This window comes from Perissodus microlepis, chromosome 23 (assembly GCF_051167445.1).
Source record: "Perissodus microlepis isolate ML-2025 ecotype Zambia chromosome 23, ASM5116744v1, whole genome shotgun sequence".
NCBI lineage: Eukaryota > Metazoa > Chordata > Actinopteri > Cichliformes > Cichlidae > Perissodus > Perissodus microlepis.
The window spans coordinates 18,817,066-18,829,550 of NC_140482.1; the positions used below are offsets into that span (position 1 = coordinate 18,817,066).

The following is a 12,485-nucleotide window of genomic DNA, read 5'->3' on the forward strand; positions in this document are numbered from 1 at the left end:
ACAACTCCTTAGGGTTCTCATCAAGCCTGACTTCCAGTGAACGGAATCGCTGCCTGTAGGTCTCAGGGTTAACATACTTGGACAAAATTGCAGCTTTAACTTTGTCATAGCTGAGAGAGTCATCAATATCCATATGAACGTATGCCCCTCTTGCCTTGCCCGTTAGCAGTGGTATTAATCGAAAAACCCAGTCTGTTTTTTCCCAACGATATGCTAAGGCAATGCGTTCAAATGTAGTCAAAAAATGCTCAATATCATCACTATCAGTCAACTTTTCCAGTCTGGGTTCATGCAATGAAAACTGACCTGATAATGACTGACTGGATTCAGCTTGAGCTTGAGGAGAACTAGAAATGTGAGGTAGCTCCCTTGACTCTGGTGACTCTGTGGTAGGTAATGGTAGCTCTGGTACTGGTGATGTCCGGGACTGCACCTCTAACTGTAAAAGCTGAAATTGATGTTGCAATGCTTTGAATTTTTGTTCTTGTCGTGCAGTTACCTCTTCTTGCCTTGCTTCCCGAGCCTCCTGTTGACCCATATGAGCTTGCAATATTGACATCAGATCTGACAGAGATGGCTCCCTTTCTTCAACCTCAGTGCTCTCCACCATTTCAGAGATTCCAATTTCCTCCTCAGCATCAGCTTCCTTCTGAACAGTTACTCCTTTCTTCTTTTCCACCTTTCCTCCCCGATGCATTTTCCTTTTTTTCTGGGGGTGAAAAAACCTCAAAGAAAAAAAAACTGTGTCCTCAACTGGCAGATCCAACTGCTGCCACCAATTGTGAGGGACCAAGCAGCCAAAGCAAAGAGGACACAGGCAAAAAAATATCTTCAAAAAGGGTTTTCTTTATTTTAACCCTCAAAAAGTCCAAAATTAACAAAATTCAAAAACATACTTAGCAGGCCCATAAAAGAGGTCAACTAAATATAACTCTACAAAAAGGAATTTCCAGAAACTTAAACAAAACAAAGTGGGACACAACTTAACTCACAAACTGACCTAATTACAAAGACACATGAGGGTAGCTTTTATAATGATTTGGCCGAACCATTTGAACACAATAGGGGGGAAACAAAAAACACACACACTAATATTAACTAAGCACAGAATAACCTAACTAAACCTAAAACACCCCTGCTCCTGGTAAGCCCATGGTTAGTCCTGCTGAGCAGGCATTTTGTTCCCAGAGTCCTCAGCCACGCCTTTTGCCCAGACAGGAAACAGCCACCGCCCAAACCCAGGTAACTCAAAGAAAGAGAAACATAATTAATATAACAAAACATTTTAGAAAAACCACACAATGTTACTATGTGCGCGCTTCATAATACCAGTGTTAGGTTTAACCAAATGATTAATGAATTATATTAAAGAAAACTGCAAAGCAAACTAATAAAGTGAAAAATGGACTAATTTACCCCTGTGTGGCTGATGCCATCACAGTTATTATTCATATAAGATACAGCTATGAAAAACTGTTTTCAACAGGACTCTTCTGCAGCAATCTTGTGTTAACTAAGTACACCCCATGAAATAGCTTAGCAGCAATAACATGAAGTAAACATATATGACTTAATTTGTCACTGTCACGTCACTGGGGATCACTGTGTTTCTGTTCATTGAGGTTTGAAGGTTTGTTAATGCACGACTATTATAGGGTCTGGCAAAAAAATTGGCAGGTTCAGGTTGGGGTCTGGACTTTGACTATTTTGATTCTATTTCTTTTTCAGCCATTCTGTTGCTGCTGTGCTTGGGATCATTGTCCTGTTAAATGACCCAGTTTTAGCCAAGCATTAGGTTTGACTCCAGAATTCTTCTGTATACAGAGGAGTTCATGGTGAACTCACTGATTGCAAGGTACCCAGGTCCGGGGGCTGGGAACAAGCCCAAATCATCACCCCACTTGACAGTTCTGATGCAAATTTGCAAACCTAAAATTTGCAGCATGTTCAGTTGTATTATTGTAGGGTCTTTACTAGGGGTGCAACAATACTCGTATCGATATTGAACCGTTCGATACAGTACTTTCGGTTCGGTACGCATATGTATCGAACAATACAACATTTTTTATTTATTTTATCAACTTTTCTTCTGACGATGCTGTCTGTGTTGAGCGCTCAGTGGATCTGTGTTTGACTACTCCGCCTAGGCTGCACTGTCGAGTGCAGATCCACTGAGCACAGCGCAAGCTAGCAAGACAGAAGCTAAGCTCGTTGCAACATGGCAACTGCCTCAATGCTACCCAAAATTGAACCTGCCACACCCCCATTCAGATCTGGCGTTTGGAACTATCTTGGTTTTCATGTGAAGTATGACCCTGATGGTAAGCACGTCATGGACAAAAGTAAAACAGTATGTCGGATGTGCCACGCAATGCTCAATTTGTGGGAACTCGTGCGTTAGCGCAGTTAGCTTGTTAACGTGTTGATGCCGTCCAGCCCCAAGCACGGGGCGATCCGTGGTAACCGAGATTTGCCGCGTTATGGCGTTAATGCCATTTTAACGAGATTAACGCTGACAGCACTAGTGGGAACACAACGAATATGACAGCACATTTACGCCGACATCATCCTATTGCAAAGACAAGTGGAAGCAGACACTCTTGTTTGTTTATCGCCCACTTCGCGCCACAAAGAGGAAACCAGCGGCTGAACAACAGTAGCACGTCTAAGCTTGATAATCTGTTGTTAGAATTTATTTAATATTACTTTCTACACCAGGAGGGGGGCCGATAGGGCATGAACAGGGAAAAGGGGGGCACAAAGACATCCTTTTCTTTCTTATTCTCATTTAAAATGTCTAGCTTTTAATAAATAATTATCCGACTCTTACACCCAAAGTTTTAATCTGATGTAAAATGTATAGAAGTCCATTACTGTATATAGTAACTATTAAGTCTAATATACCCTAGTAAGCTATAGTACTTTTTCCTTTGGGAAGGTACCATCTGTGCAGTCTGCAGTTCTGTTGAAGAAAGATGTTGAATCTATTTAATTATTCTTGAAAAATAATTTATTTCTGTGCATTTTTTTTTTTTTGACACTGCATCAAATTAAAGTTGATTACGTCGATTAAGCATCATGAGGTGGAGGGTGGGGGTGGTTCCCTTTTTTTTTTTTTTTTTGCTGGGAGTTTGCAACCCTATTAGTTAGGTTGCTTGCTCTTTAAAATACCAGAATAGGGAGGATGCAGTAGGTTTAAGTTTATTAGATTGATCAGTATTGCTGAACTATGAAATATTTTGGTTGCAGTGTATTTTTTGCATACAGGTATAACATAAATAGCTTTAGTGTTTGTTTTTTTTAACTTGAGTTTGAACTTATACAAAATGCAGCAAGATATTAAAAAAACAGTTTTATTGATTAAAAAACACACTATATCGGATTCATATCGGTATCGGCTGATATCCAAATTTATGATATCGGTATCAGTATCGGACATAAAAAAGTGGTATGTGCCATCTCTAGTATGTAGTCCATGTGCCACAAAAGAGAGATAAACCAGTCTAATAGAAAAATATATGTAGGTTTAACATCTTAACGCTCCTCCCCATCTGTGTTTCAAGCTGTTTGCAGGCATGCATGCGGTAGGAACATGGAGTGTGCTGCACCCAACACATGCCGCTGCAAACCAGGCTACACTGGATCTAGCTGCCAAAAAGGTAAAAAGCAATAGCATTAGAATTTATTTTTTAATAATTTAAGTCTAAAATAATTGTTTTCCCATATTTTATTAGCCATCTGTGATCCGGAGTGCAAGAATGGTGGGGTTTGCATTGCACCAAATGTTTGCCAGTGTCTCAGAGGATACCATGGAGAGACTTGTCAGGAAGGTAACGTTTGCTTCTGTTTCCAAGTTAATCCAGTTCAGGATCTATTTAATGCACATTTTTAGTATAACATACTGAGACAACAAATTAATTAAAGGCTTAAAACTTAAGAATGATTAACTTTTATAATAGCTTATAAATTCTTCAACTACCTCTGGTAGCTGCTATGAAGCTCACTTAACCATTAAGTAATACTGTAAATAACACCACCTCATGTATACAAGTAACAACCTGAGGTGATGAAAAGTGAAGTGACAAACGCTACACTTCCTCTAATGTCCACTTGAGGCTGCCTCCAAAAAGTATGTCAATCCCATTGAGCCCCATGTTTAAAAAATCCAAATTTACAGCAGAAATAAAAATATTTACAGCCTAAAACGAAAACTATTTCTTTATAAGTAACCCAGTTAAACTGTATTAAGGCTTAAAATTACACAGGGTTCAGTGAATACAGGCGCTAGCCATCACTTTAGTTAATCAGAGTCATTTAACTGGACCTCTGGAGTATGTTTATAGTGTTGGTGCCTGTTGGGGCATTTTTAGTAGACAGGTAATATGGTTTGCTGTGCAGTCCCACATGTTCTGTGAATTGTCATTATTTTATCTTTTTGTTACTTAATGTTAATTAGCGGGTATGTATTTTGATAGATGTAATTGAACACCATGCAAGCTAGCTAGGTAGATCAGATTAATTCCAGCTCCACCAATACAAAGTAAGTGTGGGTGTGAAGCTAATATTGAGCTCTCAAAATAAGTCTTCACAAACCTATGACTGATGTCGCAGTGGTTATGTCCACTTTTATTTACAGTCTATAAGAGCATGCACTGAAAATATGTCAGTATTACATCTCATTTCTAAACTCCATGTGTGCAGCCTTGTGCAGGTCACCATGCGAAAATGGAGGCACCTGTGTGGGACTGCAGACCTGCTCCTGTCCTTACGGGTTTGTTGGTCCTCGATGTGAAACAAGTGAGTTTACTTCTTTTATATCAATATCAGTGAAGATCTTTTAAAACAGCAGTACATTTGTATACATTGTTCTTTTGTTTCGGGTATTTCTTTCTAATTTTACGGTCTTAATTTACAATATTTTTTTAAAAACTTTTTCTTTCATAACTGTTATTGTGGTCTCTTCCTATTAAAAGGGAGGTCTTCCTCCCCACTTTCGCTAAGTGCTGTTCAAAGGGGATTGTCTGATTATTGGAGTTTTGTCTCTAATGTTGTAGAGACAAAACTCGTCAAGGCCACAAAATCAACATAAAAATTCACTGAATTGAATTAAATAAATGGGGTTTTTTTGTTGGTTGCAGTGGTGTGTAGCCGTCACTGTCAAAACGGAGGCCAGTGTGCATCTCCAGATGAGTGCATGTGTACACCAGGCTGGACTGGACCGTCCTGTGAAACCGGTGAGTTGTGTTACTCATGCTGTAGGGGGCAAAGATCTGATTTAAGTTTAGGGTAAAGTTTAACTGCAAATTTTGTTTTCCAGCTCTCTGCTCCCCTGTCTGTCTGAACGGAGGTTCGTGTGTTCGACCGAATACCTGCGAGTGTCCTCACGGTTTCTACGGTGCACACTGTCAGAACGGTAAATCTACAGCAGGCTAGATTCAAAGCTTAAAGTGTCTTTTAAAAAAGCATCTAAATTGGGAGCTATTCTGCTTTTACCTTTTTCAAAATCACAAAAATACTGTTTTAGTGGTTGATTCTCATATTAAACATGACCAGTTTTTCAAATAATCAGGTTATGTATGTGTAGTGTATTAATAGAGACTGTTTATCCTAATACTGACATTACAGATGTCTGTTGGTGAGGACTAGCCAATCAGAAGAAAGCTAGCTTAAATGGGGAGGGGCTAAGAGGCCTTGTTTCAGAAAGAAGATGAGCTGAGAGGCCCAGTAGAAGATAAATAAGGATTATTTTGAGCTGTTAATCACGCAAAGCTACTGGAGTGCAATAATATAGGAAAAACAGGACTTTTTCTAATATGTTTTTTCTCCTCCAGCTGTCTGCAACCCTCCCTGTAAAAATGGTGGTCTGTGTATGAGAAACAACGTCTGCTCATGTCTGCAGGGATACACAGGGAGACGGTGTGAGAGAAGTAAGCACTTCTTCTTCATCTCCTGGTCATCTTCCTTGTCTGCAGATGCTCCAGTTACTTTAATTATCACTCAGTTGCTTTTAAAGATGACGTGGATGAAGTGGACAAACTTGTGTCACTTTAATTTCCAGATTGTGTGCTTTTACTGTCATGTTTTGGACAAACTAAAGAATTAATTGATTAAAACTGTCTCCCTCATTCCTCCTCTCCAGGTGTGTGTGAGCCCATGTGCATGAACGGCGGGCGGTGCATTGGTCCAGATGTTTGTGATTGTCTGTCCGGTTGGCGAGGGAAGAGATGTGACAAACGTACGTGTAATGATCCATAACGCTCAGGCAGACATGAACACCTGAACACTTCTTCTGCTCTCTTCTTATGTTGACCTACAGTCAGAGTACAGCCTCTTTCACTTCTAAGGTTTTACATGTTTGGGGATAAAAAACATCCTTAGCGGAACTGGAAAGAGGTAAATACAACCTCAGATGAAAAACATTAAATAAGAACATATTTTTGCTCAGTTTAAGGTCCTTGCTTCACCCATGATCCACATCTCCAATAGGTTTCATGAAATTCTGCTCTGTAGTTTTTGTGAGGTGACAAACAACGCTGCAAACGTTCCTCGGTTCTCGCCTTGCTTTCGTGCCGACCTCCTGAGCACGCAGCGAGTTTCTCAGACTGACCTGGAGTCAGGAGAGCTGCGCTGACTCCAGGCTCTGCTGACGGACACCTCCGCAGAGGTGCTTCACATGTGGAAACCATCAGGTGTAGTGCCTGCAGAGTTTCACTTGACTGACCTTTGACCCTCGCAGAGTGGTAACAGTTACCTAAGAGACAGAAGTTCAAAAGAAGAAGAGATTAATTACAGATAAGTGTTACCTGCTGACTTGCTCAAGCTTTCTTAGGAGAACTGTTGTTACCCTCAAGTCCTACTCCGGTCGAAGTGATTTAAATATGTCATCAGAGTGAAGGCGGGGCTCTGTGTGGACTTCTGTGACCACAAAGACCACATGACACATCCTTCAGTTGGACTCCAGCTGTGAGAGCCGTGGCTGTGTGCTGTGATTGACATGTCGGGTGTGAGCACCAGAGATGGGCAGTAACGCGTTACTGTAATCTGATTACTTTTTTCAAGTAACGAGTAAAGTAAGGGATTACTATTGCAAAAACGGTAATTAGATTACCGTTACTTTCCCGTAGGAACGCTGCGTTACTGCGTTACTAAAACCGTGATTTTTTTTTGCGAGAATGTCTCATGACAGTGACGTAAGCGAGTGCGACGTTCATGACAACAGCTGTGTGCAGATCAACAATGGATCATATATCGCGTGCGGGAGAGAGTACAAGCGTGCAGCGTTTAAAGCGTGGAAGTACTGACCTTACTTTGAGTTTGATTCCATAAAAAGTGACAAAAACATTAGTGTCCGTTGTGCGTTGGAAGAAAACTTCTTTTTACGCCGAAAAAAACCCTAAACAAGCTCCGAGTGCGCAACGACGTAATGGGAAATTCACAGAGAAACTCGCGGATTCTTCCACTGACCGCTGCGGCACACCTGCACCAGGGCAAACCTCCGCCTACCCAACTCCTGCTTTACAGGTGAAAATAGAGCAACAGGACCGCTAGTCTTTGATTTTATTTATTTTCTGCTGTGTTTTACTTGCATCTATTTGAAAGACTGAGTGTAAACACAAAAAATATTTTATTTTATGTGCTGGAATGTGCAGAAAATAGGTTTAAATGTTAAACTAATTTCTTCAAGTCAGAGAATGGTGCATATAATTGAATTTTTGCTTGATGCATAAAGTTAAAAGATTAAAACTGATAAAACAAGTTTAAAAAAAAGAGACTTTTCCATTTGATTACATTTTGTATGATGGATTATGCAGAAAAAGTAGAATTGGGCTGAAAGATCTATCACTTTATCACCTATTCAGGTTGTAAATCGTGTTTTTAAAAAGTAACTAAGTAACTAAGTAATTAATTACTTTTGAAAATAAGTAATCAGTAAAGTAACGGGATTACTTTTTTGGGGAAGTAATCAGTAATTAGTTACTGATTACTTTTTTCAAGTAACTTGACCAACACTGGTGAGCACAGCCCTGCACCTCAGCTATTTAAAAATGTATATGTCAATTTGTTAATTTACATTATGTATTAAGTGAATGAAAAACAGAACAAATATTTGATGATGATGATGTTCAGAGCTTTCTGTCATCGTGTGTCCTCTCAGCCAGCTGTCTGCAGAAGTGTCTGAATGGAGGCGAGTGCGTCGGTCCAAACACCTGCCACTGCGCCCCAGGGTGGCATGGCACGCTGTGTCAGATCCGTGAGTATCAAAACCAAACACACACTCATAGGTACACTAGAGGGACAACAATAAGACAACCTCCAAAACAGGAAAGGCCTTACAGGTGAAGGACACTCACAGCTTTTCCTTCCTACTCTGCTTTTTTTATTACTACTTTTGCCTTTGGCTAGCCTCAGTGTCATTTCTGGTAGCAGTAGTGACACTGAGGCTGGACCTAGACCCTAAAGAGGTTGCACAGGTAGTCCAACTCCTCCAGGACGCCACATCAATACATGCCATTGTCAGAAAGTTTGCTGTGTCCAGGATCATGTAGGAGATCCCAGGACACAAACAGTTACTTTAGTTTAGGGTCTGATGTGTTATAGTGCAGGACGTTAGGCTGCCTGTAACATCGTTCAGCATGAACAGCTTGGTGGTGGGTCAGTCATGGTCTGGGGAGGAATATCCCACAGACCACTGCAGGCTACACAACCGTACCCTGACTGCCATGAAATCCTTGGACTGACTGTCAGACCATATAATGGCGCAGTGAGTCCCGGGTTGCTCCTGGTGCGCGACAAAGCCCAGCCTCATGTGGTGAGAACAGGCAGGATGCATGGAGGACGTAGGCATCGATACCATTGATTCATTGTCACACTCAACAGAACTCCTCTTGGACATTATGTTTTGGTCCATCTGACACCACAAGGTTGCACCTCAGACTGGGACACCATCCAAGGTTCCCGAGGTTGTCAGTCTTGCATAAAAACTACAGAGAACAGTTTTGAGTTGTTGCAATGAAATTCCAAGAAATGGGATCAGCCCACTGCATCATTTCTTCACTCTGATTTTCAGGGTGTCTTTGAATTCAGTAGGTTGATCATTTTCATTTCTGTCAAATGACGTGGCAGTCCATGTTAGTACAGATATGTTTCTCTCACAGGCCCACTAAATATAAAGTAAGAGCTTTTTTTAAATCTCATTTTGTTTCAGAAATGTTTTCTTTGTGCCTTGAATGATAAACTTCAGATGGGATCTTACAGAGAACGTTGTAGCAGGACTGATTTATTTGATCTTCTAACTGTGTATCTGTTGCTGTTGTGTCTCAGCTCTCTGTGAGCAGAAGTGTCTGTACGGCAGTCGCTGCATCCGGCCGAATGTCTGCGCCTGCCAGAATGGATTCTCTCGGTCGTTCTGCTCCAGGAGGGTAAGAACTGAACATGGAGCCTCAGTTTAAAGAGGAGAGGATCTACTTGTTAAGTGTTTTCTGTGTCTTGGCCTCTTATTTGTTACTCCTTGTTTGGAGGAACGTCACTTTTTCCAGACTGTCAGATTCGCAGATGAGAGACAGAAGACTCACATGAAGAAAAACAGAAACACATGAGTCCATCCTCATGAACTGGCCACTTACAGACGATGATGTATTGAAGCCAAACGCTGCTCTATATGTTTGGATTTTACAAGCTGCAGTTCATTGCCACAGTCCAGCCTCACGTTACAATCACATGTCATGTATCATTGTTATTATTTTTCAAACTTCCCAGTAACTGAAGCTGTTTTGTTTGTTTTGCACCAGCTGGAGGACAGACAAAGTGCAGGAATTTCAGCAGAGAAAGACATACAAAAGTTCTGCATGCGAATCTTTAAAGAGGAAGTCAGGAGTTATGGAGGTTTTGAGGATGAGCAGGAGTGTTAGGTTAGGCCAATGGTTCCCAAAGTTTTTTTGCTGGGCCCCCCTTTGTTTTACAAGAAAAAATAAAAATTACATGTGGACGCGGAATACAGAGTTCGTCACGCAACGTCAAAGTTATGTGCCTTTTTTCACATTTACATGAGATGAATTGCAGAATGACAGATAGAGACAAAATACTGTTATTGTTAATCTGACTATCTTCAGGTTTTACACGCTTACATATACACACGCAGTTACTGTCCCTCCATTTACAAAGGCAGAGGCGTCACGGTGTGATTATTGGATTATTATTGGAAATCAGAATGATAATTATTCCCAGGGGAAATTGTTTTGGTACAACAGAACTCTATATTTTTAAAAACATGTAAAAAAAATAGTAGTGAAAAAGTAAAACTAAGGCATTCAAAGTGCCACGGTGAATTAAAATGAAATATTCAAAAGTTAAAACAATATTATTTACAGTATAGAAAAGATATACAAGATATAAAAAAAACAGAGGAATGCTAAAAGTCTTAACAGAGACGATGCAGATAAAATGGCAGAAAATAGAAGTTAAGACAAAACAAAGACAAAAAAAGTACAAAAAGTGAAAATAATCAAGTGTAGGGAGATAAAACACCAACTAAAAGATACAAAATAAGGTTAAATTTCTGCTGTTTGTGTCTTTTTGCTTCTCGGTGATGATCTGTGTAGTTATCCAGCTTCATGTTTTTATTTGTTTTGTTTTTTCCAGCTGCCTATCACACGAGGCTGACACCAAACAGCCGGCGGTAAAACCCTCAGGTGATCTGGAAAGCACCAAGACGTAATCAGACTCCAAAGGTCACCATCAGCTGAGCTTAGCATGGAAACTAGTGATGCCGACATACAAGACGGAGAAAAAGGCAGCTTATCCCTCGTTTTTGTGCTAAGCTAAGCTAACACGTGGACAACCTGTTTTATGTTTGTTTGTTTTGGGGAATTGGTCACACCGATGAGAAATTGCTCTTAAGCTGCAGAGGAAAACTATTTTCCAGACTTGATTAACATCTAAAACCTACACAACCTACACTTCAGAAGGAAAAATCCTCACCTGAGGTTCAACATTATTTGCAGTCCCAACACTAAAAGATATTTTGTCACCCTAACACATTAACACGTCCTCAGAGTTTAACTGTACTGACTCATTGGGTTCTTTCACTCATTTACAGCAGTTTACTGTAAATCTTCAGGGTTTGTCCTTTTCACCGTGAATCCAAACCTCAGTAAGAGTATTTATTTATTTACTTGGTTGTTTTATATTGTCACATATTTGCTGTTGTATATTTCTTAATCAGTGTATAATCTGTTATTTCTTATCAAAGCATTGGCTACTGGCTGTTTTGTAAGAAAATAAAGCTCCTTTAGAGGTACTGCTTCTTGTCCTTCCTAAAAACCTGCATATATATGTAAGCAGGGGCGTCTCCAGGAATTTTTAGATGGGGTGGCACAGGAACTTGGGGGGGGGGGGTTATTTATTAATACCAAACCAAATCACTTATATGTGATTGAAAATTCAGCAACTTGTAATGATTTAGACTGTGGACAGACTTCCTGCTTCCATAAAAATTTATTAGGTGTGCATGTAACAAAATGGATGGCTCCATATTTATATGAGTTTAAGAGTAAATAAGTCTACAGTTGTATTTACTATGGTGCATGGAAGAGAAAAAGGCTGTTTCCCAGAAAAAATGACTGAAGGAATTTAGAGGGGGCACCTGAGGCCCTCCCCTTAGCTACGTCACTGATCTGGTGTATTTTTAACTTGATGATGCTTTTAATTTGTTAATTTCCTTACAGGTACCTTCTGTAATTAAGCTTTGTTGAATTCAAGATTTGGTTTTCTTTCTTTTATTTTTTAACCACGGGGGCAGCATTTTACCTGCTGCTTAACTTCTGGCAGACTTTCATTGCAAATAAGAACGTCTGAAAAGGGTGTCTGGCAAAATAAGGGTTTGCTGACTCACTGCACCATCTTCTGGTACAAGATGGTATTACATGAATGTACAGCACAGCCCTAGTTCAGCTCTAGTTTTTATCTCTACAACACAACACATAAACACTTTGGAAATAAACTCTCCAGTTGTTCCTTCACATTTTGCTGATTGTTTAGTTAATTATGTAAACTTTTAAACTATTTTTAAAGATAAGGTTTTACAATAAGTACTTTGGCTGAGAGCAGCAGCAGAGAGGCATTTGACTTTGCTGCAGGGGCCAGACAAGTTCACAGCCAGCAGGTCGGGGCAACAAAGGCTGCGAGGAAAGGAGGATTAAGAGATTAATGCGGTTGCATTAGCTCAACACCAATTAGGATTCCTCTCCTTCCCTCTCTCAGCCAAAGGCAAAAGAGCCAGCTGACTTTTCTGCTGTTTTGAGTCAATTGTTCCATATTAACTTTTTTTTTAAAAAAAGTTATGGGGGACTTTTAAGTCCAGTATGTTCATTTAAATCCTGTTTGGCCTCCTGTGGCAACAGGGCTACCTTTGACCTCACACATATCTGTGGAGGTTATTTGCGCTCTCCAAAAAAAACCCAAAAAGAGTGGAAATGATGATTGGGAGT

General features: G+C 40.1%; 1 protein-coding gene across 1 annotated transcript in view; it reads left to right on the top strand.

Moving 5' to 3' along the window:
* The window catches only part of LOC146361200 (von Willebrand factor D and EGF domain-containing protein), a 43,267-nt gene extending 31,980 nt beyond the window's left edge, over positions 1-11,287 (top strand). The window contains exons 24-33 of the mRNA XM_084921999.1: positions 3,564-3,659; positions 3,735-3,830; positions 4,702-4,797; positions 5,139-5,234; positions 5,318-5,413; positions 5,832-5,927; positions 6,140-6,235; positions 8,156-8,251; positions 9,322-9,419; positions 10,639-11,287. Of these exons, the coding sequence (XP_084778125.1) occupies positions 3,564-3,659; positions 3,735-3,830; positions 4,702-4,797; positions 5,139-5,234; positions 5,318-5,413; positions 5,832-5,927; positions 6,140-6,235; positions 8,156-8,251; positions 9,322-9,419; positions 10,639-10,659 (887 nt within the window). The 3' untranslated portion in view covers positions 10,660-11,287. The remainder of the gene's footprint in view (positions 1-3,563; positions 3,660-3,734; positions 3,831-4,701; positions 4,798-5,138; positions 5,235-5,317; positions 5,414-5,831; positions 5,928-6,139; positions 6,236-8,155; positions 8,252-9,321; positions 9,420-10,638) is intronic.
* Positions 11,288-12,485: the final 1,198 nt, after the last annotated feature.